General features: G+C 40.1%; 2 protein-coding genes across 3 annotated transcripts in view; one reads left to right on the plus strand and one right to left on the minus strand.

Moving 5' to 3' along the window:
• Positions 1 to 16,854, plus strand: part of MMEL1 (membrane metallo-endopeptidase-like 1) — a 31,717-nt gene extending 14,863 nt beyond the window's left edge. For both annotated transcript variants that reach the window (XM_010567952.1, XM_010567954.1), the window contains exons 10-22: positions 154 to 290; positions 810 to 903; positions 1,139 to 1,267; positions 1,554 to 1,652; positions 2,326 to 2,409; positions 2,689 to 2,792; positions 4,653 to 4,711; positions 6,850 to 6,969; positions 8,056 to 8,189; positions 8,754 to 8,819; positions 10,971 to 11,066; positions 11,985 to 12,061; positions 12,476 to 16,854. In XM_010567952.1, the coding sequence (XP_010566254.1) occupies positions 154 to 290; positions 810 to 903; positions 1,139 to 1,267; positions 1,554 to 1,652; positions 2,326 to 2,409; positions 2,689 to 2,792; positions 4,653 to 4,711; positions 6,850 to 6,969; positions 8,056 to 8,189; positions 8,754 to 8,819; positions 10,971 to 11,066; positions 11,985 to 12,061; positions 12,476 to 12,575 (1,299 nt within the window). In that variant the 3' untranslated portion in view covers positions 12,576 to 16,854. The remainder of the gene's footprint in view (positions 1 to 153; positions 291 to 809; positions 904 to 1,138; positions 1,268 to 1,553; positions 1,653 to 2,325; positions 2,410 to 2,688; positions 2,793 to 4,652; positions 4,712 to 6,849; positions 6,970 to 8,055; positions 8,190 to 8,753; positions 8,820 to 10,970; positions 11,067 to 11,984; positions 12,062 to 12,475) is intronic.
• Positions 16,855 to 21,309: 4,455 nt separating this feature from the next.
• The window catches only part of TNFRSF14 (tumor necrosis factor receptor superfamily, member 14), a 5,523-nt gene continuing 357 nt past the window's right edge, over positions 21,310 to 26,475 (minus strand). Inside the window, exons 2-7 of the mRNA XM_010567951.1 lie at positions 25,957 to 26,082; positions 25,191 to 25,346; positions 24,674 to 24,764; positions 23,973 to 24,130; positions 23,652 to 23,668; positions 21,310 to 23,060 (exon numbers count right to left, since the gene is read on the minus strand). Coding sequence (XP_010566253.1) covers positions 22,953 to 23,060; positions 23,652 to 23,668; positions 23,973 to 24,130; positions 24,674 to 24,764; positions 25,191 to 25,346; positions 25,957 to 26,082 — 656 coding nt within the window. The 3' untranslated portion in view covers positions 21,310 to 22,952. The remainder of the gene's footprint in view (positions 23,061 to 23,651; positions 23,669 to 23,972; positions 24,131 to 24,673; positions 24,765 to 25,190; positions 25,347 to 25,956; positions 26,083 to 26,475) is intronic.

Here is a 26,475-nt window from a genome sequence, read left to right on the forward strand (position 1 = left end):
AGTCATTCCCATTCTTAATCTTGTCTTCAGAGTCTCTTAAAAAGCATTTTTCTACTGAACATCACTGCAGCTACATTCAATCCCACAGACTGCAGAAAGTCCAAACAGTTACTAAGACACCTGACATTGATATCTGTCTTTCTGTCTGCCTAGGAATTTAACTGGACCTTCTTCATCCAAGGTGTCATGTCTTCAGTAAGTGTTCAGGTTGACCCAGAAGAAGAGGTTGTTGTGTATGGCATGCCCTATTTGCAAGAGCTGAAAGCAATTATCTCAAAGTACTCAGCAAGGTAAAGAAACTGGAGAATATCCGAGACAGAAGTAACGGAAGTATTGTGGAAATGTAAATTATTAGGCCCACTTGCTAGTTCTGCCAGAGCTTCTCTGAGAAAAGTGACACCACTTCACTGTAAAACATGGGTAATGTCTTCTAAGGTCCCAGGGTCCCAAACTACTGTGGTACTCTGTGTCTCACCTGCTCACATGCTTAGAAAAGGTTAAATGGGAAGGAAAAATACATCATAGGCTTAGCTCTTGTTACACTCTAGAAGGCAAAAAACAAACAAACAAAAAACCCCACTTAATCCCTGAACAGATATGGTAGTACAGTCCTCAGCCTGGATGCCTCTACAGTTAGCCAGCCTGTTAAATAAGACCAGTTACCTGTAGATGCTATAAAACTGATGACTGGCAGCAATCATCTGCTTTATCTCCATTCAAAATTAAGATCTCCCTCTGACTATCTGCACTAGTGGTTGGGTTTTTTTTTTTCATCAGGGGATTAAACTCAGCTTTGCTTTCCCACGCAGCACTATCCAGAACTACCTCATTTGGCGACTGGTGATTGATCGAGTCAGCAGCTTGAGTCGACGTTTCAAGGATGCTCGGGCCAGCTACAGGAAGGTATTTCCTCCCTTCCTAAAAAGGCCATAGAGCATAGTACTGGAAGAGTCCCACAGTCACCAAATCAAGTCCTTGTCAACACAACGACATGATTATGTCACATAATCCCCAAACAAATCTAAGAACAGCAGTCACAACAATGGAAACCTTAGTCTTAGGTTAACCTCCTCTTTAGGCAAAGATTTAGAAAAGCCATGTGTAGGCAGAATTAATCCTGTGGTGTTTTGTGTTACAGGCACTTTATGGGACAACGCTGGAAGAAGCCCGCTGGAGGGAGTGCGTGAGTTATGTCAACAACAACATGGAGAACGCAGTGGGAGCAATGTATGTCAGAGAGGCATTTGCTGGTGAGAGCAAGAGGATGGTATGTAGTTTACCCTTCATACTATTGTACATCCACAATGTCTACAGTGCCCGTTCCCCTCCCACCTGATCTCCCAACCTATTTTGTCTGTTAAAGATACCATCAATCACTCAAGAGTCAGAAGGCATAAGAACTCATTTATGATGCTCTTTTAAAGCTGAGTACCACAGTTTAGAGCATAGAATCTGGGGACATCATCTTTCAGTAGGAAGCTTTTCACCCCTCCTTAGCTGTGCCTGGGAAAAATAGCATATAAATGATTAATTTCTTACTGCCTCTCTTTTAGGTCCGAGATTTAATAGATAAGATTCGTGAAGCATTCATCGAGACTTTAGATGAGTTACAGTGGATGGATGAGGCATCTAAAGAGAAAGCTCGCGAGAAGGTCAGAGATAACAAGGAACTTCAGTATTCTGTCATGAATATGAAATCTTTGGAATTTTGTAGCCTCACTATTCTCAGTTCCTCTACAAATGAGAGGAAAAAAAAAAAACTTTGATGTTCACTATCCTGTTATCCATTATCCTATTACATTGTCCTTTTCTTTTTAATCCTTTGTTAGCTCACATACATTTTTATTTCCTTTAAAGAGTCTTTTGAACCATGTTATAAATGAGGAGAGGAGATGGCACGAAATGCATCAGTTAGAACGACAACCGAACACAATGCAATCCCCCCAAAAAAACTTTTTAAACTTTTCATTGACTTTAGGACCATCAGCACTGTTCTAATAGCAAGGAAAAAAAACCCCAGAGGCACTAAAAGACGGTTAAGCCCAATCCATGTCAGATGGTCCTGTAGGATCTGTGAGTCTACCATAGTGGCTGGACATGAGGAGATGAGAGAAAGACTGTATGTTCCACATTAAAAAAAAAAAAAAAAATCTCACTAGGCAATAGGGTGCATTTGAACAAGGTCTTTAAATATTTGCATCCAGTTTCTCACAAACAGATGGACAATAGCAATAAAGAATTTGAACTATTATATGTTTTGAAACTTAAAAAAACCCACCAACAAAAAACACAATTAAGAGGAAACATTATACTCTTTTCTTCTAGGCATTGGCAATTAAAGAACAAATTGGCTATCCAGATTATATTTTGGAAGATCAGAATGAAAAACTAGATCAGGAATATGCCAATGTAAGTATGCTGTGCATACCTCAATAAGTACCTCAATATAAAAGCCTGCACTTATTTTCTTGCCACTTGGAATACTTACACCTGTGCAACTGTCATTTCCAAGTGACTGGACAGCATACAAAATTGATTGTGTTGAACATTTTAATAAATAAGTGCATGCAAAGAGCTAACTATTAAGTGATACCTTGCAATCAAAACATTTTTTGGAAGATACGTTCAGTGGTATGGGGAATTCTTTCTGCACAGCTCACTAACACACTTGGATATCTGTTTCTTTAGTTAAACTTCAGTGAACACAACTACTTTGAAAACATTCTGGAAAACCTGAGAGCGGGAGCCCAAAAGAGCTTGAAAAAACTTCGAGAGAGAGTTGACCAAGATATGTAAGTTTCCAGACTGCATGCTACAGACACAGTCTAAATTCTGAAATAATAGTTATTGTGTTTCAGTCCTATGCTGTAGATAGCCAAGAATACTTATGTCTGAGATCTTATAAGTTATTTCATGGAATTAAACAAGTAGTTCATTGCCTCTTGTGGTAGTTCATTCAGTTCTGTTGGACTCTCTAATCCTTCATCAAGCTGCTTCACATTCAGGTGTTACATTGCAACTACTTCACACAAAAGCAGTGACAGATCTTTCTGACAACTCAGCAAGGAGGAGATGAGATAAATGGTATCATGGAACTTCTGAAAATTTATATTCAGGGGAAGAAAGTTTAAAATATTATGGCCAGAATTCTGTTGGCAATATGCCCAATCTTGGGGAAGTTGAGCACCAGATCTAATTTATGTCTATTTCCAGCCAATTACTGCACACTGTACCTAGTAAAGTATAAATGTATTTTTCAGGAACTTCCTGTCATAGGTGCAGATTTGGCTGGTTCGTGATCCCTTCTTTGATTCCATGAATGCATCCTGAGTAAGTCTCAGGTCTTCACCTCTATTGCCCTGGCTGTTACCTCACAGTTTTTCGTTCTCAAGACAAATCTTCAGCTAGTGCTAGTCTTAAAACAACCAAATAAGAGTGACATGTTCATAAGTTGTAACTAACATCTCCAAGGTGAGCAGCTGGCATCACTAACCAGTAAGAAGCATCACTACACAACATCACCAGGACAACCCCTCCAGTCCTTCAAAGTGCAGTTGAGTTCTGGCCAGTCCATGGCATGGATATGTCCCAGAAGCCCCAGCTTGCATGTTCAGCAACAAATGCCTTGGAATATGACCTGATTTCCAGAACTATGAGTTAGCCGATCTGAACTTTTAATAGTCCAGTTAGCTTCCTGAGACAGATGCCTCCAACGCAGCTAACTGGCAAAGCTACTGCTGAATACATTACTGTCAGATCCACTGTAATGGGAGGCAGAAGTAAGGAAGCTAATGCCAACCGGATGCATTGTTCAGTAGTAGGCTTCCAGCCTGCGTGATGCTGGAAGAGATGTCTTGTGACAAAGGAAAGTAGATTCCAGTAAGAATTTCAAACACCTCTTCACAAAACATAAAATGACACAGAGTTATTAATAAGCAAGCAAACAAAAACTCTCCAGAGGGAAGCATGAGTCAAGTTAATTGTTGCAAAGCCTATTCATTTTTTCTATCCCTCTTCCTGTGAACTGGTTTTAACTCAAAAGGAGAGCACACAATGTAGAAGAGAAGGGGAAGAGAAAGAAAAATACAAAGAATAAAAAGTTATCAAGGTATTGGAGGGAGTTTCCAAAAGTAGTCTACTCAAAAATTACTTCCCAAAGTTCACACTCCTCATCTATGAAATATTGGACTCCAAATGCAGATATTTAAAACTGAATAATCACAGACAGATATATGATTTTTCAACAGACAAGTTGGGTCCTAACTTCCGATTTGAGTAACTGCCTTCTGCTGCTCAAAACATCCTCTAAATGCTAGTTTTCTTTTGAATGTAAACTATTGTTTCTTCTCAAGCTCAGATAGGATTAAGATGAGCTGGTAAACACTTACCACATTCCACCCCAATGTGGCTGTTCAACATTCAAGAGCAAAAGCATTTCTTAGTTTCACTTGGCATTGTTTTGGATGAAAGACACCCATAAATGAGACACCAGTTATTTCCTGGTATTAGTATTTATTTACAGCTGTGTTCAATGGCAGCCTTCTTCCCTACCTCAATAATTTCCTTTTTAACAATAATAATTCAATAAACACAATGTCTAAAAAAATAAATAAAACAACATTACTAACTTTGTGTGCAACATTTATTTTTAGATGGATAATTGGAGCTGCAGTGGTCAATGCATTCTATTCCCCCAATCGGAACCAGATAGGTAGGTTTACAACAGTATTAAACAGCTGCATGGAAATAATTAATCATTTTTTGCACTACAAGGGTGCACGTCTGCTATCCAGAGGCAAACCTGCCTGTGCCCTTATGGAAATTCTGGGCAAGGTAGACAGGCTGTTCTTTTCAAGCAGTTGCTTTGTTGATGACTATTCAGCTTTCCCCACTCTGCCCCCCCAACTTGGCAGGCATAGCTTATATACTGTAATTGGAACAGCCTTATGTTTGAAGGCCTGAGACAGTAGCTGCTACTATATGAGTGCCAGCTTCAGAGACCAGAGAATGCTCACAGTGTATTCTGGGCTGTTTGTACTCATGTTTCCACATCCCTGATAAACATATGGGCAGCTCTCCAGTTTGTTATCTGTACAGATGGTACTGAAATTATGTTGATAAGAGGAATACCAGACTGAAGAAACCTGCCTCTGCTTACAGCACGTCAGATCTGCAAGTTTTTGCAGAGTTGCTAGGCTGACCTTTCTTGTTCTTAGCAGAGAAGATCTTCAGACTTAAAACATAGTGAACCTGTCTGGCTCCCCATGCTCCTCGATCTCCAAGCTGCTGCAGGTGACCAGTAGTTCAGGTTAAGCCTGCAGATGCAGTCTTTGCTGACTTCTGAGCACCCCAAACAGGAGAGGAACCAAATAATTTCTACTAAGTAGTGCTTATTCAAATTCCCAGACTGCCAGGAAGATCTGCCATCCAAGTACTGCCAAATACCGTAAGAGGAAAAATCCATGCCTTTTTTAGACCAGACAGCAGCTGTATCCTGCTCACAGGGCAAAGGCCAGAAACGGAAAACAACCCAACCAACCAACAGTCACAAGGGAAAACTTAGATAATGGCTAAAACCAGAAACATCCAAAGCGCCAATAACTTAGCCCTCTAGCCTCATCAAAAAGGGCTGTTTTCCATTTGTGTAGCTTCCACTTACCTCCATGTCATAGGTACAGTAAAAGCTGTGACCAGTCCTTCAGCCGTAGCAGGGTAGTTCCTCAGCTTGCTAGTACATACTATCTTGGAGCTATACTTGTAGTCAAGCTCAGGCTCCCTGTTCATCCACAGTGGTTTTTATGCTGATAGTAATCAGCTGTGAGCCAGCTTTCCAGGCAGGGAACTCGGGTCTTAAAGAAGACTGGTTCCCCTACAACTTTGCCCTTGTAAGTAATAGGAAGTAACTGGTTTAAGCAACTTGAAGATGAATATGCAGGCCAAAAGTCCAAGCACAGCTACCCGCAATAGTGTAGATGTTGGTTAAATCCTGTTTCTCCCTGTCTCTAGTTTGAGGAAAATAATTTTCCATACTGCTTTCAGTTTCCTGCTTCTGTCTTACTGCAGTCTGTCTTACATATTTCTCCCTAAAGTTGTATGGATAAAACCTTCTATATAGTCAAAAAGGTTTTTGTCTCGAAATGAAATATTTGCTATGTAATTTCAGTATCTCACTTCTTAGAAAGTATCTTATTAGAATGAGTTGCTTGCAGTCTTAAATCCTCTAGAAGCATATATGCTTTTCATCTTATGTAGATGGGATGAAGACTAAGTCCCATTGATTCTATATGAGGTTTTTGCCAGCAGACTGGAGAAGGCTAGACCTCCTACACCTCCCCACCCACCCCCTGCCCTCGACTGACATCCAAGTGCACTTGGTGGCCTGTAGCAATTACTACTGTGCATGTTTTACACACTGAGTATTGCTGGTAATCAACATATGATTGCTAACCTTTCTTTAACAAAAATAAAGCAAGAAAACATCCATGAGTTCCCCTATAAAATGGCTCTAAAACATAAACTGTACCTATCTCCAAAAGACAGTTAACTAAACATTTTGTTCTTGACTTACTGCAGCATACATTATGGACCAAATTAGGCTAAAGTTGAAATGTAAATGATGCTTGGTTCTCAAACAAGGAGATATTGTAGTTGCAGATGTGCTAAATTAAACCTTCATTAACTTGTCATTTTCCATTTATTGAGAGAAACAATCTCACATGAGGAGGCATGATGTTATTTCTAATCATTTTATGTTCCTTCCTGATCCTTAAACCAAGCAAACAATCTGTCTGCAAAGTATGCAAAAATAAAGCCATCTTACAGCATCTCCCTCTCTCTTCCCCTCTGCAGTTTTTCCTGCTGGGATTCTACAGCCCCCCTTCTTCAGCAAACACCAACCACAAGCCCTGAACTTTGGAGGGATCGGGATGGTTATTGGGCATGAAATTACTCATGGTTTTGATGACAATGGTGAGAAGATAACTGAGAAAATAGTATTCTTTCAATTGCACTCATTACACCATAAGAAATCAAAGTTACACACTGCTGTGACTGAACTATCCATGCACACACAATCACATACCCGCTACTGGGAGCGATACAAGCACGCTATTAACATTCTGTTGAACATTTTGCAGTAAATGTTTCATAAACTAAGCAGGTCACACAAGAAGTAAGCAGATGTTAAAAATAAATTGAGTCAATGACAATTCTCAGTAAAAGCTGTTACTTTTACAGCATCATCAGATCGGAAATACAATGCAAGCAGCTATACTGGCTCCTAAAGTAAATTGAAATCTGTGAACTACATTCTTGGGATAGAAGAGCTGTCAGGACTGTCTTGAAATCACAGGAGGCTTTTTTTTTCAACATGAATGTTTGAAATAAATTGACTTTATTATCTTTCTAGAATGCTATGTAAAATAGTTTTGGGCAAAAACTCACATCTGATACTGTAAGCCAGTAATTTCTTATACATGGATTTTCTTCAGTGTGTTTTTTTTATGTTAAGAAAGCTCGTGCAGATTACACATAAGCATACAATATAGCCTCAGAAATCTAGACCTATAGTGAAGAAAAAGCAGCTCTAGCCAGAGAGCTGAGAACACAAACACCAGAACTGCAATTCCAGCTTTCTCCTGCTGTGGCAAAGTAATTAATTCTTTATGAGCCTCAGTTCTGCCACATGGACATACAGAATAAGCACCTTAGGCACCTCAAAGGTGGTGGAAAGTTTTGTTACGTGATGTCTGCATAATCCAATTTGAAATAAAATTAGGCCTTAGTGCTGTAACTGAAGTTGGGGCTGCTGACTGAACGGGAAATCACAGAATAATGGAGAATAGAGATGAAAGGACCGCAATTGATCTTGTCCATTCCCTTGCGCCAAAGCAGAATCGACTGTGCCAAAAACATTTCTGATAAATCTCTGTAGCACAGACCGTCTAAATCAAAGGAGGAAAGAGGGGAGGAAGTGCAGCTCTAACATACTGGAAGAATGGTTGCTCTAACATACTCTCACTCAAAACTTTCCTCTTTTCTTGGACTTTCGTACAGGTAGGAATTTTGATAAAGATGGAAATATGTTTGACTGGTGGAGCAATTTCTCAGCTATGCATTTCAGGGAGCAGTCTCGTTGCATGGTTTATCAGTATGGGAACTACACATGGGAGCTTGCTGGAGGACAAAATGTAAGTAAAACCAACCATTTTCACACCACTCGTTTTTTAGACAGAAAAATAATGTAAATGGAGAATCTCTACAGACGATAAGCATAAAACCCCACACGCTACAGGCTAGTTGTTCTGGAAATAATATACAAGGGTTGTTTCTTGTAAATTGGGGATACCAGTGTAGCCTAGAAAACCAGCAATAGCCATGTGCAATTGGGTTAATGGTGAAATGGGCCCATGTGTGCTTTTTCTGTCAGACCCTTTGAGGTGTTTTTGCAAGGGGGGGAGGGAATCTGGTGTTTGCTACTGTATTTTGCCGGTCCTGCTAGCGTATGTTCTGCCCAGTAGCCCATACTCTGTTCATGTTATATTTGTATATATTTTCACTATTCTAATCTACAGCTTTTACCCTATTAATTTTTTATTTTCATTCTCTCCTTTCTTTGCCCTAGCACAAAGTCACTGCTTCTTTCTTTTCCAGACACGACTGTCTATCTGTGATGTATGACTGCTTCAGCTTGTGGTTCTTAGGGTTGCTAATGTTACTGACTGTAGAGTAAATTAATGATTATTCTTTAACAGGTCAGTGGAATAAGCACATTAGGAGAAAATATTGCAGATAATGGAGGAGTCCGACAGGCTTATAAGGTAACTTTCAAATATACTGTGAGTTAACTTTACCCTTGGGATTCAGCAATGGCGTTACTTATTCTGACATAAAAAAATTGACAATTAACATGTAAAGTACCATATTAAAAAACTTAAAAGCCTCAATTATATGTCTAGAAGTTTATGTCCCCACAGATCCAATCACAGTGTAGGATTGCTGGCATTCTTGCACCCAGCAGAAGACCACCTAATTCTCCTAGCTATACTTTGATGTACTAAAATGCTTGATGCTGCATACTTCTGTCTCAGGTAAACAAGGGCAGTGTTCCTAAACAGGCACAGTATTAGCTAGGGAAAAGGTAAAACACCCTCCGTTTTCTAAAGCCCTTAATTCTGAAAATGGCAGCTACAACTTCAAACAGCTTGTCACATGGCAAGAGAGCACTAATTTCTTGGCCACACAGTCTGGTGATATTACGAAGCAGAGCGACTGTTTTTTCCAAGTTGATTTCTCTCATGCTTTTCATCTTTGATCTCAAAAGTGACACATCAGGTAGGACATGAAAAGAATAGATGGAAATACCATCTCTTTCCCAAGAGGGACACAGATGATATCTACCAAAATACCTGCCTTCAAAAGCCTAGCTCCTTTTGTTGCTTTCTTTATGTGTTTTATAAGCTTTAGGAAAATAACACAATGAAGTCCCTTCTACCGTGCTGCTATTTATTTTCCACGCAGCTAGAAAGCAGAATAAAAATGCAAGGATTGATAATCTCAGAACTGCCTGCTGCTTTCCAAGGTAAAAGGTTGCTTCAACCAGTCAGTTATTTTCAAAACAAGAGAAATGCAACTGATATTTCAGAGGACTACCTCCATGCTGTGATTGAAAAACTATTTTGTCCGGCATGGTTTTACCTGTTATAAACACTACTGCATATCACCTTATTTCTCCTGCTCTACCAGAGGAAGTCAGCTTCCAGACTCAGGGAAGTCCAGTATCTTTAACCCTCCAGGCTTACAAACCATCATTATGAATAGCGACACAGTAGTCATCGGCACAAAAGCTCTTTCCATGTGGAGCTCAGGTGTGAGCATGGAATGTTCTTTTCTACAAATAATCCTAACAGATGTCATGGTAAAACTCTTTATCTCTGGTGTTGTGAATATGGCAACAGTTAAGGGTGTTTATAGAAGACCATCCTGAATTTTCAGAAATCTAAACTGATGATTCTGACTCTGAGCGATACCGTTAAAATTAATTACTTCATTAAAGTGAATATGTACTTGCTTCTAAAAGCTATTACAAATGGGGAAGAGTAGTATGGTATGACATAAACTGCCTGCATACAGAATCCTCTGGTGTTCTGTGGTGCTGAATGTATTTTTACCCTCAGCTCCACCTTTTGTATTTTGTGTGCTTTGGGACTATCTCAGCAACTAACAGGATAAGGTAATAGAACGTTTGAAATTAACCAGCATGAGGACACATTAACTTGTCTCCATTATGTCAATATACCTAAAAAAAGAAAATTGGCCAATTAATGTGTAACAATAACAGGTAATGGATTTAACATTGAGCAAGGTTATTATCTGCTATTTTATGAGCAGTTACCTGAAGAGATAAAAATCATCGCTACAGAACTGTGGAGAAGACTTAACACTTTATTTCCAGATACAAATTCCTATAGAAAAAGTCAGTGAAAGCTCACGATGTGGCATACCTTTCGCCAAAACGGTGTGTGCCACCTTGCTGAAGAAATTCAGAGTAGATCTCCAGGTGACTCTGTGAAGAACGGGCATAGCTTCTCGCAGTGAAGGTCAACTGGCCAACAATAACTACTACTATAAAACTCCACTTCCATATTAGAGTTTGGTATTTTTTCCTGTTTTATAACAGTTCTCAGTTCAGAGATTACCATACCGAAGAAGCTGAATGCAAATTATCTTTGTGGTTAGGTTTTTTTGCTAGAAAAGTCAACAGAGTACTTACGATGACAGCTTTTTCATAAAATTAGCTGTACTGTTTGTATTAGAAAGATAAAAACTACACAAATATAGAAGGGAAGACATGTTGGGTTCATATACATTGTGACTAAAATCTCTCACCCCAAAATAACATTCATAATACCCATCATGCCTGAATAGGCCATCCTGCTGCTTCTGTGAATTCAATCTATGATCATTTCTAGGCCTACTTAAAATGGCTGGAACGGGAAGGGAAGGAGCCAAAGTTGCCTGGACTGAATCTGTCCCACAAACAGCTTTTCTTCCTCAACTTTGCCCAGGTAAGAACGGAAGTATAAATTAGGTTATCTTAAAGGTTAGAGAGAAAAATCAGTCCCAAGCTCCACTTGGACAGTGATTCACCATTGCCTGCACTCATCAAAAGATCCTCAAGAGACACGTGAAAAAGATGGGTTAATGATTAGAGGAAAGAGTTTTCAGTAACGTTTCTGAGGGCACTACTGAAACCTGCTGGAGTGAGGATACAGAGAAAGAGGGCATCTACCAACAAAAAGGCATGTCAGACAACAACTCATGGAGGAAAACAACCTTCAAGAGCTTGCAATTTCATGTAAATATCGGTTCCACTAACATTTATGACAAAACTCCTTTTGCTTTTGATACAGACAGGGTTTCATCAATTTTTTAACAAGTGCTGGAGAAAACTGAATCCCTGAGAAATACAAAGCCAGCAGCCTTGAAATAGGAATACATATTCAGATCACAGATGTCGCTACAGATTCCACTTATTTTCCTCTATATCACTTTATTACAATGCAGAAACAATAAGTTTGCCGAGTTGAATTTCACCCTTCAGCCTGGCTAAGAAACTCCCACATGTGTACACTTTAGAGTAACAAATATTTAACAATAGGTCAAATGTTTGACAGTAGGCCAAAATACTTAGTGTTGTGCCTCAGACTCTTGGACTTCAGCTCATCTGTTTGAAGGAACACACGGGTGAAATCAAGAGCTAATATACCTATCCCAAAGCATCAGATCTTGATCCAAGAACTCTGTAAAACAAAAACTAATTAGTAAATAACTGTATCTATTTTGCCTCCGCTATAAAATGTACTCCAACTATATTGTAACAAATTGGGATGGCTTTTAGGGAAAACTTTGAAAAACAGTGAGAAGGTCCCCAAACTGAATTCCCTGTAATACTGACCCACTGATTATTAATCCTCCTTGTCTAGGTTTGGTGTGGCTCCTACAGACCAGAGTATGCTAGCCAGTCAATAAAGACAGATGTTCACAGCCCTCTGAAATACAGGTGGGTTTTACTAACTGATTTACTAATTGATAACTTACTTGGTTCAACCTATTGCAGCGCAAAAGGAAGGAGTGGCTCATTGCTAGCAGCTATATTCTAACAGACAAGATAAATGTAGACTAACTTTCAGAATTTCTCCCATAGCTTGTAGGACACTGCTGAAGAGTACGTTCCATTACTTGGCCTAGTGAATTTGCCAACCTATAGAGAATGGACCAAAACCCAGACCTACTGTTTGTTCTAGCATTTCATTAGTCGTATTAGCTATATTTTTCTTGCATCAAGTATCCTGTATTCTGAGACGGCAATTGAGTTAGGAGACTCTAAATCACTTATGGACGTGGCTTTCTGTTTTCCAGAGCAACGACCTCCATGCACTGTATCCAGACAAATAAGTTCCTTCTCTTTGTTTAGGGTGATGGGATCTTTGCAGAACTTTGAAGCATTCTCAGAGGTGTTCCACTGTAAAAAAGGCACAGCCATGCATCCTGCAGAGAAATGCAGAGTGTGGTAACCAAAAAGAACACGGGTGAGAATGATGCATACTCTGGTGACACAACAAACAGTTCTTGCCAATGATGTGCCTGCTGTTCTCCCATTCAGTCACAGCCAAGGCTAATGGTGCAGCTACTGTAGTGAGAATCAAGGAAACTACAGCACTCGAGCTCTTGCAGTTCCGCTGGGAAGTACACAGGTATCTCAGTGACTGATGGGCTGTGCTGAAAGCCTCAGTGTGCTCCAGAACAGAAATGACTGTTTCAAATGACATCCTGACTGTTATTAAGATACCGCATCAGGGTTACAAAGACTAATTCTTAAATAAATAAAAAAACAAAAAAAACAAACAACAAACAACTATATATCTATTTTTCAGAAAGGAACAATAATTTTAATATGTCTTACAACTACACCTTCTGACACTCAGCAAACCTGTTTGAGATGTCTCACTGAACTGTTTTCCAGCGTTCATGTTTCTGGTGCATTCTTCCCAAATTCAGGTTAGAGCTAGTTTAAACTCTTGTGCTGTCTGTATACTTGCACTTTGATTACTGCTTTGTTGTAAGAGATTGCTATTTGTCTTGATATGTTACAAAGTGAGCTGTATGTTAAGATGCCTGTCGGCTGCTAACTGAATTGAAAGCTGCACTCGCCTACTGCACTTGAGTTCCTCTGCTCCAAAGAACAACTGTAACATGACCTTAAAGTGAGGTATTACTAGATAGAAAGATCACATTTTTAGGAGTATAAATTCTGTTGTTATGGTTAAAATTACAGGGTCCCTCCCTTCAGAGATATATTTAAAATGATGCTTATTCTTGTAGAAAGTGTATAAAATACTTTTTGCCAAATAGCAAACATGTATCCATAGAAACAATTACGCTGTTTTTAATCCTGTGCCTTTTCATTTTGCCATAGGCTATTTTTCAGTATTTACACTTAAAAATGTAACAAGTATTAATTTTTAATTAAAAAAAATAAAAATAAAAATCACGGTAGCCAATTCAGCAAGCATTTTACTATAGAGAGTTTTGGGTGGCTTTCCTCAGTAAGCATTCTAATATAAGGATAATATTTTAAACTGCCAACACTTAATAGTGAATTTTAAATACTCTTCCAGCAAATGCTTTTCTTTCTAGCACAGAAATCACTGGAAAGTAAGATAGCAACTACTAGCGCTTAGCTTACGAAATGCCAAATCACACTATTCATTTGCTTCACAGAAGATTTTGTTAATGCACCGCTAGCAAAAGCTTTGATTATCTGAACAACAGGGAAGGAAATGAAAATCACTTAACAGAAGCAGCTTTGCCATTAAGAGATGACCCACTGAATTATTCTGGCCATTTAGCCAGGTAAAAGCTGGCTAAATCACTGAATGAAACCCTCCCGATTTTTGCAAGAATTTTACCTGCTAAAGTGAAATCAGTCTACAGGTAAATCGCCGCTTTTACTGTAGCTGAGAATATATAGTTCAATTACGCTTTACTTCTATCTTAAGAGTAATCTTGGAAGATAACTTTGTCAGAGAATCAGTGCTACCTCAGGGATTAACCACTCTTCTATGCCCTTCAAAGTTTGAGAGTTAAGTACAGAAGGGAGAATAAGTAGTAAGAGGGTTTAGTTACAAGTGTATTTATTTAATCTCTCTTCAAAAGACTAAGAACAGACTGTTCAGCACCCACCAGCAGTTGCCTATTGCAAACAAATATTACACAAAGCATAGCATTTGGCTTTCAACGCAGTTAACAGTAATACAAAAAGTGTTTCACATCTAATTCTTTTCTATGCTGCACCTCGCATGACTATATACACAGACCTCTTCAGGGGAATGCAACGTGAATTACATTTTGGTTTTGTGTTTATTTCAGCTATGTCTGTTACCTGAGGAGAACTGCACTTGACCACATTAATTCTAACAAAGATGCCAATTCAAAGCAGATTAAGTGGCAGGAAAGGCTATTTTTTTCAGATGGGAATTGTTGGATTCACATATATAAGTGCCTGAAAACCTTAGGATTGACCGACACTAAAAAAAACAACAAAAAAATGGTGACTAGGAGAGTGCACTAACAAGCTCTGAGAGCCCTTTAAAAAAAAAAAGTTCCAATATTTGACGCTAGGATTAAGCTCCCCTTTAAGTGACTTAAAAGCTCTTAAAGGAAGCCTGGAGGTACAGAACCTGACACATTTGTGTCCTGCTCATGCCTCCATACAGTTTAAAGTGCTTCAGGTATTAAAACTTTTGGTTGTACTGAGACACATAATGAGATGTTTATTTCCTGTTAGATAGTCAGATAAGGTACTGTGTGTTCCTGGTACTTTACCTCAGAGCTGGATTAGTTTAGAATACAAAACACACAAATTCACAGTAGTTTTGCTACACTTAATGCTTGTCCGTTTTGGTAAGTTCCAGTTCTCTCTGATACTGAACACCAGAACCTTTTGAAGTCAGACTTAGTAATGCTACTAAAACACAACAGAAGCAATTTCATATAATATCACAGTAAATCATCCATGTGACTCAAAGATTAACAAAGTGGATACAAGTTAAAGCTAGTTAGGAGATAACACAGACTGTAAAACAGAGATGGACAGTAACTAATTTAGACATTAATCAAGGTTCAACTCAAACTATGACTAACCATGAGCTTTCAGCTCCATCCAGGACTAGAACCGTGTAGTGAGATTACAGATGCAGCAGCAGATTGGTGAGATTCTGATGTCCTTAAAAGGCTTCATGCCAATTATATTATTTTCTGCCTACCATCATTAGAGAAGTAAGAGGCCAATATATCCGCGATCTGGTGAGAATTATGAAGCCTAAGTTCTACATAACAGCAGTGCTGTAAGATGTTTGCAACTGGATGTTGAAGACAAGTCTAATTATGTTCTATTCTGGTTTTTATTCACTTTAAAAGAGTTTTTGCTCCTGAATTAACCAAATGCTCATGTCCCATGCCGTGTTAAAACTGACTGTCATGCAGACTAGGTTTGTATTTGCTCCTGGATTGGATTATACATGTAATAGGCTAGGGACTTTATTCTTCTAAATTGCACTTTATCAATAAAAATTGACATGATCTACAACCTTCCTTAGTACGAAATGCTGTCCAAGCTTTGTTCTGGCCATTAAGTGAGGTTCACCTTTCTCATCACATTTAAAACTGATGTTCACCATTTGACTACTGTTTCCTATTGGAAGGATTTTAATTTGGTTTAACATTAAATGACTGGTTACAAGACAGTCAAGTGCTCTGATAAATCAGCTTTTGTTATTTAATTATTTGTGTATGGTGGCAGGCAAAATAAACTGTATTTAACTGCGTTTTGTCCATCTTCACTTACTCAGATTTTCCATGCCAGATTGCATGCATACAGTAAAGCTAAATTCATAGTCAGGTAATAAAAACTGCTTCCCTTGTGTAGCTGGTATTTTCATGTGACACTTCCAGTAAGCTAAGTGGGCCAAAGTACGTTTCTTTCCTCTGTCTTCACATGCCTTTAGAAGCCAAGCGTTTACAGTGCCACGGACTCTCCAAGAGAAGTGTCCTGGCCTGAGGTGCCTTTAGTATTTGCCTCCTACATATCACAGTAATAGACACCTATGTTCTCAGCTTGTTCTGAGAAAAAGGAGTTATCCTAGGACTCCTCAGGGGAGTCCTGCTCTGCTGCGACCATACAAGTCCTTTTGCAGCTTCTGCTCAGAGATCCATCCTAACAGTTACGTCTAGATTAGCCTGGCAATCACAGATTTCGTAACAAGTTCAGGTAGTTTGCCTGCCATTGTGGAAATGTTTTTGTTCTAGGGTTGTTAAGAAGAGGGTGACATTTTAAATACTACGCTGTTCAATAGTTTAACTTGTCTATTAAGTCGCCAGTAACAGTACCTCAGGTTAAACTACAACTGGAATTCTTCTTTAGGAACAGAAAAATTAGGTAGCCTGCTTCTTTTAGCAGCAGAATATCAGCAAAAAGAAGCAAATTTGAGGAGGAACTTTTTAATGTAAAATCCAAGAGACAACATATGAAGGGCAAAAAAAGAAATAACACAAACTATTGATTGCCAATATGAACAATATCACAAATTCAAGGATAGAATCTGGCATAGTATCTTTTACATATAACACTCATTCATACTTACAGTGGTCCAGCTATCATACAAGACTATGAATGCAAAAAGGCAAGTTTACCGCAAATAGAGTAACAGAACAAAGACAGTCTTTGCCAGCTTCATTTTTGCTTAGATATTTCATGCTCCTGTTTTTTTGTTGTCAGATGTAGGCCTCTTCATTGCACTGTAAGAAATACAGAAGTAATTGTGGTGGGGGAGCAGGGTGCCATAGCCCAGTACGTTCCCAACATGCTGGAAAGGTCCCTTGCTCACGAGACAGGTCAGAGAGTTATGCACAAGAACAAAAGCATGAGATTACAGAAGAAGAGTCAGCCCAAGTTGTGACCAGTAATACAGTGCTATTAACTGTCTCAATTGGACTACAACAGCTACAAGTATACTACAAATATTACAGTAATATTAACTTTGCATGTACTCTACAGATAACAGAAATGGTCCTAGGGCTAGTCAGATTTGCATATAATCCTTCTCTAAATGTACAAGTCATTGTTCTTTGTTACCATATTCATATTTTGGCCTTATGAATTGCATTCTTTTATATTTGTTCACTTAAGTCTTAGCAGAGGGACTATGAAACTGTCTGATACTAGATTGCCAGGCAGTCACTGCCTACCGTGAGGGAACTCAGGGAAGTGACAACAGTATATATATATATATATATATATATATATATATATATGCCAAGCAAGGGAAACAGCATGCAACCGTGCAGAGGTCAGGTGGAGGAGGTTCACGTGGCTGACAATTTAATTACTCTGCAAAATCATTAAGCTCTGGAGATGTGCCATTAGAAATTCTGGCACATGCAACTGCTGAAGGGATAATTAAAATGTGCCTGGGAGGTTTTATTCCAAGTTATTATTACAGCACATGGAAGTTACTTTATTTTTTCATGTAAGTTTATTATGCCTCCCACCTGCAGAAGACTCTTTCCATCTGTCACTTTGTGTCCGTGCCAGCACAACCCAAGTGCATAAACTACAACCTCCCTTTACAGTCCCCCACACATCCTTCTTTTCTACCCCTGCTGCATTCACACCTCCCCTCCCCAGTTACAGCCCCCTACATCACACTAGCTACCAATGACATTGATGAAACAAGAATAGAGATGAGAGAGAGGCTCAAAACAATTAGGGAATGGCATTCCCTATTGACCACTACGTTCCTGTTCCATAATGGTATGCACAAGGGTCACAGAAGAGGAGGAGATGTGCTACTGCAAGTGAGAAACAACTCAAGTTGAGGACAGGGGCGGCAGCAGAGTTTCACTGACCTTAACGTATCAGTGAGTGAACATCCACAAAGAGATAAATGCAGAGGACGTTCAAATTAAGATTGTGGCTTGTTAAGCAGAGTCTGTTACTGCACACTTAGTGCACACCTGTGCCATCTGTAAGCTTCCCCTCCATCTAAGTTTAAGGCAACTGCCAATTCAAAGTTCAGAGCAGAGATGGTAATATGTTTCCGGGAAGATCCAGGTCCTGACCAGACTGAGCTTCGAAAACCTTCAGTCTGTCAAGTAAAATTTTCCGGCACAGCTTGTTAGTATCGTGTGGTACAACCAACCATCCTACTGTCCAGCCGTTCCACTGGACTGTCTGGCATCTGACCATTACGTTGCATGTTGCTGGTGGCAGCAGCTACATGCTCAGTTTGTGAACACCAGTGGTAGTGACAGAACACAGCTTTACAAGCATTCTATGTCTGAGAGCCAGTGTTGGTAGTAGAGGGACTGTTCGCTGTGCTTGTAAGATACTGATTATCATTTATCCCATGATCAGGTAAAGTTTCAAGCTACAGCTGGTTTCCCCATTTCAACTCAGGACAGCAATTTCAGCTACACGCAACACCTGCCCCTACCTGAGGTTTCATGCTTTCTTCAGCAGCTGCGATGACTTTCCAGTTATTTTCAAAGGAACAGAGTCACCTGGGGAGCCTTGTACAAGACGGTCTTTTTCTCCACCTGCACAAGTAAACAATGTATTTAGCATTAGGTAAGAACGAAACCGTTTGTCCCCAGACAAGGTCTGTAATATTTTCTAAAGGAATTTCCAATAATCCAGAGCTTTAACTACTGAAACAGGGCTTATGCGCTCCAGGAAGGAACAAGATGCATATTGATAATCTGCAGAGCTTTCAGACATGAAATACTCTTCACACACATACTGCCTTACCCAAACCAACACAATCTGTCAGACAACAAGACTGACACACAGAGAGTACTTCTTTTGTCATTTACAATTGCTTCCAGGCTAAGTTACGTATAATGTATGTTTATATGTCTCAGTCAGAGACTCTGATGAACAGCCTCCATTTTAGCCCCCTCTAACACCCTTCACCCCCAACCACAACAGAGCACCTTAATCAATAACTAAGATAATGGACAAATCCATGTAACTGGACAGAAATTGGCAGATCCTGCAGAAAATACTTTAGCTTACTGGAAAATTCTGTACCCAGAGGTGTTTTGCTGCAGATCTGATTCCATTTTAAACTCGTAGGCAATTAAGCATCAGAGCAGCTTTGTTACATACTTAGGAAAAGAAGAGATTCCGATGTTTTCCAGAATGAGAGGAACATGAAGTCTTTCCTTTTCCCATGCTGCCACCTGGTGACAAATCAGGCTCCAACTCCTAAAACAAACCAAAAGACATATCTAAACATCAGCAAGTTTTTTCCAGACTCCATCAAACACACACTTGCTGTAGACATTAAACACACTACTGCTATGGCAGGGACCCCCCCCCAAATTTTTTTTTTTAGTTGGTAGATCGCTGATCCTAGTCTGATGCTGCATGCCGTCTCTTTACCTGACTGTGCAAAGCTCCCAGCTTATCTAGAGCGTCTTCTACCAACTGCAACTGAAGTCACAGAAACCAAGAGTTCCTACCCAGGCCCAACTGCCTGACAGTATCTTTTAAAGGGTCTTTCCAGTGGTCAGCAGGACAAACGTGGTTTCTCAAGTCCACAGCAAATACAAGCTGAAATGCTCTTTGTGGTGTTGGCCCCATAGGTTACCTCTTCCTACAAGTCTTCCCTCTCTAGTCTCAGGAGTAATGCAACAGCAAAGTTTCTGTGCTGTTTTAGATACGCATCTCTAGCTTCTCTGATCATCTAATAATTATGGGGCTGGAGGACAGATATTTCTTTGCAAAAACATCTTTGGAGCAACTGGTGCCTAAACACTACAATAAATCCCTCCTCCAAACGACAACACTGAACAACAGTAATATTTAACTCCTCTCCCTTCTTAAGATCTTCATCTGCTTTCACAGCTGTTTAATTAAAAGTTCATCTCAGTAAAAAAGTAATAGTGAATAACTTATGATCCAGAGTATGCCAATATAATAATTTAAAGATCACACAGACTGTAAGGTACTCAGCCCATGGTCCAGCAGCAGCCTGTCAGCACATTGCAGCACCTAGAAAAGGTTTACGCATGTCTAGCACCCGTCCACTGAGGTTTACAAATGCTTTACAGACTCTCATTAACCCAAGGTGAGACTTAACAGATTATGCAGAGACGAACAGCAATCAAATCTTCAAAATTTGATTACCACCATATTAAGAGCAAGCTCTATGGCCACCAAAAAGCCAGGCACCCTGTCAGAAATGTTACTGCCAGGTAAATGAATTGCACAATTTGCATTTCTGGAAGAAAACAATGTACATGTCAGCCAGCAAGGTACCGAGTAAGCTGAAAGCATAGCGAGAGTTGCATAGTTGCAAGATTTGAAGACTGTTCAAAGCCACACGTATCACTAGTGCAGATGCAAAAGCAGGATGCTACCCCTGTCAAAGTAGGCTTTCAACAGTAAGCTTAAGTAGCTAGAAGATAAGAAAAAGACAGAACTTACCCCAAGATTGGCATCTAGCACAGAGAAGGCTGAAGTTTCCTTGTCACTGTTCCCTAAACTCTCTTTGAGGCTTTGGGTTTACCTTTAAAGTTTGCTCAAGAAAGCTTTTTACCAAACAGTGGAAGTAACCCTTCACACGCAAGTATTGTAGAGGAACAAGCAGAGGTTAACAATTAGCAAATTCTACAGTCAGGCAAATGTTGGAAAAGATCCAACCCGAGGAAACATTAACCAGCTACCAAAGAACTAATCTAGAGAAAAAAGGTCAGGGGAAAAAAAAAAAAAAGTTGCGTTTGCCCAGTGAATATCTTTACTGTTCCTGGTAACGTATTCAGCAAGTCATATCAGACCAGCCACAAAACTGGCAAACTCAAAAAATAGTAATGTATTTGCTGGGTGCCAGTGATATTTTCAGAATGATGTTAGAACTGCCTTACTGACTTGTCACATATTTGACCACTGAAAATAAAACTGATTCTAAAAATGCAATAAAGTCAGGGCTTGTTAAGTTCTTTTTGTGTGACTCTCAGCAGACACACAAGAATCAATGAAGTCTGTATCTCTTTTACTTTAAGATGCTTTCAAGCTTTGACATTGGGATTGTAAATACTATGGGCATCCTTTTTTATATAAAGACAGCTAGAAGTAAAAGAAATTGTAGACAGTTTGCCCTTCCGTGATTACTGCAATGTGAAGGTTTTCATAAACATGACTTTTATTGGGACTTTTAAAAAAACATTTTAAAAATCACAACAACAATTTTTAGAACTTGAACAGAAGGTTATTTCTTCATGGACAGATCTGCATGTATACAGCAAAAATTTTAAAAGGAATTTTAAAGCATTCTCTAAAAGCTTTAACTTTCCGTCGCTTGCAGCTTGATTTTACAATAGAGCTGTACTTTTGTACAGCTACCTGTAGCCATTCTTCTAAAACATAATGTTGAGTTTCTGCAATGTCACCTTATTTTGCAAAAAAATACAGAACTAATTCTGCTGAACAAACTAACAGAGTTTTATAAAAAATATGAAGAAGTTGTCTATCACATTTTCCCTAAGCAAAAAGACAACCATTTCCCATTTTCTTCTATTCCTCATAGTCATGTGGGGAAGAGGTATGCAAGTTCATTGGTCAAAGAGCCATGGTCTCTAGATCCGTGGCCTGGGTGAACATGAATTCAGAGGGACTGCATTAGTGCAGCAAAAACACAGGCAACCTCTGTCAACTACTGCAAGCTCTTCTCCCTTCTCCCTTCTACTCTGCTTTTCCTTAGAGTCATTCGAAATAGAAATGCAAAGACACCTGCCATGTCGGCCTCTCTCCGTTTCCACTACCAGTTCCTTCTGCAGCCTGTGCAAAACAGGCTTCTGATGCTTTCACCCTGATGCTTTCACAGTACATCTCAGTATCTGTTCATTCCATCAGCCCCAGAGCCTCCTCCCAGGTGTCCCACTGCACTCATCGTGTGCCTCCTCCATGCCTCTCTCCATCTTCTTCCCCATCTCATTTTATATACAATTCTTCACCTGAGGCTCAGCTGATAAATTAAGCATTACCATCCTCACCAAATCCTTCTTCAGAAATCTATGGTCACCATGATGCTCTTTAAGAATAATGCTTTTCTTCAAGATAATGCCAACAGCCAAGCAACTTGGTGTTTTCCCTTCTTCAGGTAACAGGAAAGTTCTTTTACAGAGAGAATGTGGTTTCGTTAGTAAGAACTTTATTTCTAGACATAATGTTCACGTAGGACCTTAGCTTTCTTTGTTGTAACACATGACTGCAGATTAGAGCAGATGTGACTAGCAAAAGAGAGTAGTTGTGTATATGTCATTCACAACATTACTAAAAGCTAAATGTTTCTTGCTGTGCAAGATTCCTTTTCCCATCAGTATTTTCTTCATTTCCAAAAAGGAAAAACTTGTACAAAATGCATTTGGAAAACGTGTTATATATTACTTATGTGGAATCTTTAACATGAAAAAGAGCAATTTTTTTCCACCAACAAACTTATCTTGGAATAATGACATGCATATCAAGTGATAACTGTCCAAGTTGGTAAGTAAGTTAAGAAAGAAATTCCAGGCGTACCACACAGGCCGCTGCTCCATAAAGCAAGGAAAGAGCTTTACAACCTCTGACGATACTGACCAATACCTCGATCATTCAGCTATTTCAAACTTTGATGCCTCAGAAGATGCCACTTGGCTATTTCCTGAGCTCCTTTGCAGATCCTCCTTTTCATTTTCAAGCTGTCTTTTTTCTCCATGAATATGTGGAAGAAAGGTTGAGATTTTTTTGTCGATGTGTTTTGGGTTTCGGGGGAGGGGCGGTTGTGGTTGGTTTTCTGGGTTTTTTTTAAAGCCAACTTCATTGGCTACAATAGTTCAAACAAAAATGGCTATTCAGGCTCGGTTTCTTCAGGGTCGGCAGTGGTTTCCTGCACAGGAACAGTTGTTTGATTCCCACTCTCCATGATTAATATCAAAGCCTGACCCTGCTGTCCAGTCTTTAATACATGTCAAAGGAAAACACAGAGTATGAAGAGTCAGCTTTTATTAGCAAATGCTTGCTATTCTCACTACTAACAGCTAGACTTTTGCATCTTCCTTAAGAGCAAGAGTCACTGCAGGCCCCCTCAAATCAGAAGTGCAATTACACAGTCCATTCAGTGTTTTTCCTATGAAACACATCCCTGTCTGCACAGATATCAGATCTTGCAAATCACTAACAGGACCTTTTAGGGGATAGGTAATACTGTAGGATGGAGAGATAAACAAACACAGTTGTATTTTTTAGTAGCAGTCCATCTCCTAAATCCCCTTAAATACTCATTCTTGGACCATGTCAGGAGATAACAATGGCAATGGGACTAGATCCCAAGCCTCCTAATGAGAACCATATAAAATGCATTTCTACTGCATAGCCTTGGGGATTCTGGAGCTCACAGACACTCCCAGTGTCCACAAGCTGCTCCAGTATGCACTGAGCCCATCAAACATATGGCACATACAAACACTAAACAAAAAACCTACGTCAGATTTCAATGTATTACCAAAAAAAAAAAAAAAAAAAGGAAAGAAAAGAGAGAGAGACTCACCCCTGATTCCTGCACCGCTGCAAAGAAAAGGAAACAGTCCCATCAGAATGCAGTAAGGTGAACTTTATAGTAATGCATTTTTCTAATCATGTTATCTTGTTCTTACATGTATGTAGGAGTGGTTCAGCAGTGAGCCTGCATAGGCACACCCCCTAAGGGAAGCATCATTACAACAGGTTAACTGTGGCACACAGGAATGTAGAAATTTCCTTACAGTTCACCTCTAACTGGCTGCTAAGGTTTCAGCTCAGTGAAATGAAGACCATTCTTCAGAATGCTATTACAAAACTACCCCTTTATACACACACTATTCGTACTTACGTGGCACGTAATTTTTCCTTTTCCTCCTTTGCCAGATATATGTAAGGGCAGCTGCAACAACTAGCACGATTCCAACAACAGAACCAACAACTGCTGTAACAGAGGGATCTAAGGAAGTGTTCCTGTCGTCTCCTTGTACCCGGCCATTCTCCTTAACTCTGATGTGAGAAAGAAATAATTGTGTTCTTAGAATCTGTTGGCAGACCTTGCAGTGGAACTGCTGTACTGTTTTTAACATCGCACCTCCACATCCAGGGGCATTCACAAAGGTCTTTCTGACTTGGTGGGTAATCCAGGAAGGAGCTGACTTTTACCTCTTTGTTTTAATGCTTGTAGATGCAAACTGATTCTCCCCAGAAGCAAACTCTCATCTGTTCTACTATAGCTAAGGGATGTGCCAGCCGAAACCCAGGTACCCAGAGGAGTGCACTGCTCTTCATGGGTCCAGATCCAGCTCTGTTAGAGCTGTCTGAGAGTCTCCTGTGACATGTTAGGACAAGAGGCTGAAGGCTAAATCTGCCATGATAATGAGTTTATAAAGAGAGAAGTGAAGCTGTTCCCAAGAAAGAATGGGACATAGGAACAGGCTTCCACACTCGGTGCCTTACTGGAAGCAGGAAACTGCTGTTTCGAAGACAGCAAAATGCAAACCCAACAGTTAGAGAATAGTCCTGTGCCCATAAAGAGTAAGAGCTGCTTACGTGGGCCATGGTGTACAACTGTAAGACATGTTGGCTGTTGAGGAGGTTCCAGGAGGACAGGCTTCACACACATTGTCAGTGGTCTTTGTGCCTGTAAAGGAGAAGACAATAGGATTTCTATCTGCACCTATGGCTAAGGAGAGCTTCAGTTCAGCATGATCTTTGTAAATGACCAAGTGATTACTGCAGAGACTCTTCACTGCAGACAAAAGCTCACACACTTCTGTCTTTGCACACAGAAAAAAAGCATTCTTGGCCACATCAGCTACGTCAGCATCTAGGACTTACATGGATCCTGCAAGCTTTCAGCTGTGCACTGCTGCTCTGACAATTACAGAGAGTACAATGGACCAGTATACATCATACCTCGCATGCGCTGGCCCTATCCATTCACGCTGGTCCTTCACTAATTTTTTTTCTGGATGAACTGACAGCCAGCCTCCTCAAAATCAAACTCCAAAGGCATTCCCCGTAAGAAGCTTTTGCTTTCGGTGTTACTGATCCTATGTTGGCTTACCCCTTTCTTTTACCATACTGCCAGGAAAGCAGACAGTGTAGCGCTGACAAAGTTCACAGTCTTCAGTCCCCAAATAACTGCAGAAATACCCAGGCAGACAGCCACACACGGTATTCTTCGTATAGGTACATGCTACCTCTGGCACTAGGTTGGCTCCTAAGAGAAACATACACACACAGCCGCAGTATTTACATGGGTACAATCAACAGATACAAAAGCAAGAGTGAACATTTAGCCTTGCCTTGATGCACTCGTGAAGAGCACCAAAACTAGCAGGATTAGTGAAGATGACTCCTTTTTTGATGTACAAAGAGAGCCCAGTTCGTCACAGACACAGCATCTTGGGTCGCATTTACGTCTGTCCTAAGCGTTGCATGGCAAAAGCAAAATACTCCCAACTCAGGCGTTTTTAAATTAGCTGTTCTGGTAGAACTGTCCTGCTCCACCAGGAGCTCTTTCAGGCCTGCCTTACCCCAGTATTCCAAGACAGCTCTTTAGACATCACACTGCAATCTAAAGGAGCCTTAAAGTGTTAAGAGAGGCTGTAGATCAGACTTCCAGTGGTGCCAGCTGAAGATCTATGGCAGTTTTTCCCTTCCATCACCCACAGACAGCATTCTGAGGTCTGCACAGTGACAAGAGCCTCTCCGTTCTTCATACTCTAACCGATTCATCAAGTGAATGAAGCAAGAAAGGAGAAGGAGAGAATGTATCCATGAAAGGCACGAAAAATCCATTTAAACTGGTTCTTTAGCATCGTCCTTACCTTTATCACACAGTTTACATTTCCTGCAGTGTTCTAAACCATTGGGATGATCTGTGTACGTATCCTCAACACAAGGTATGCATGTCGTGCTGGAATTTGCAGTGCAATGCTTGAAAACCCGAAGTCCTGAAAACCAGAAACGACCCCTCAGGGAAGCGGCTCCGTTAGCAAAGCCAGGCCAGGGACTGACAGGGGCCTTAAACTGCCCTTAACTACCATAAATAACCTACAAGGACCTCAGAAATACCCTACCAGCAATTGCGGAGGCAATCAGAAACCAGGACCCAAAACAAAAGTCCTTGGAAACTGTGCAATTACCAGCTACCACAGCAGAGAGACTGTGGCGATCCTTGCTTCCCCTCCGGAGGCTCCAAAGAAAGGGACGGGGGGGCCTCGCGCTGTTGTAAGCGGGGCGGGAACGCAGGCTGGAAAAAGGACATTCTGGCGTGATGCTTGCCAACTGTTGAGTTGCAAGTGACCCTTGTCGGGGTGCAGCCGTGGCTGGCCACAGCGGAGAAG

Source organism: Haliaeetus leucocephalus, unplaced genomic scaffold, assembly GCF_000737465.1.
Source record: "Haliaeetus leucocephalus isolate CR32 unplaced genomic scaffold, Haliaeetus_leucocephalus-4.0 Scaffold230, whole genome shotgun sequence".
NCBI lineage: Eukaryota > Metazoa > Chordata > Aves > Accipitriformes > Accipitridae > Haliaeetus > Haliaeetus leucocephalus.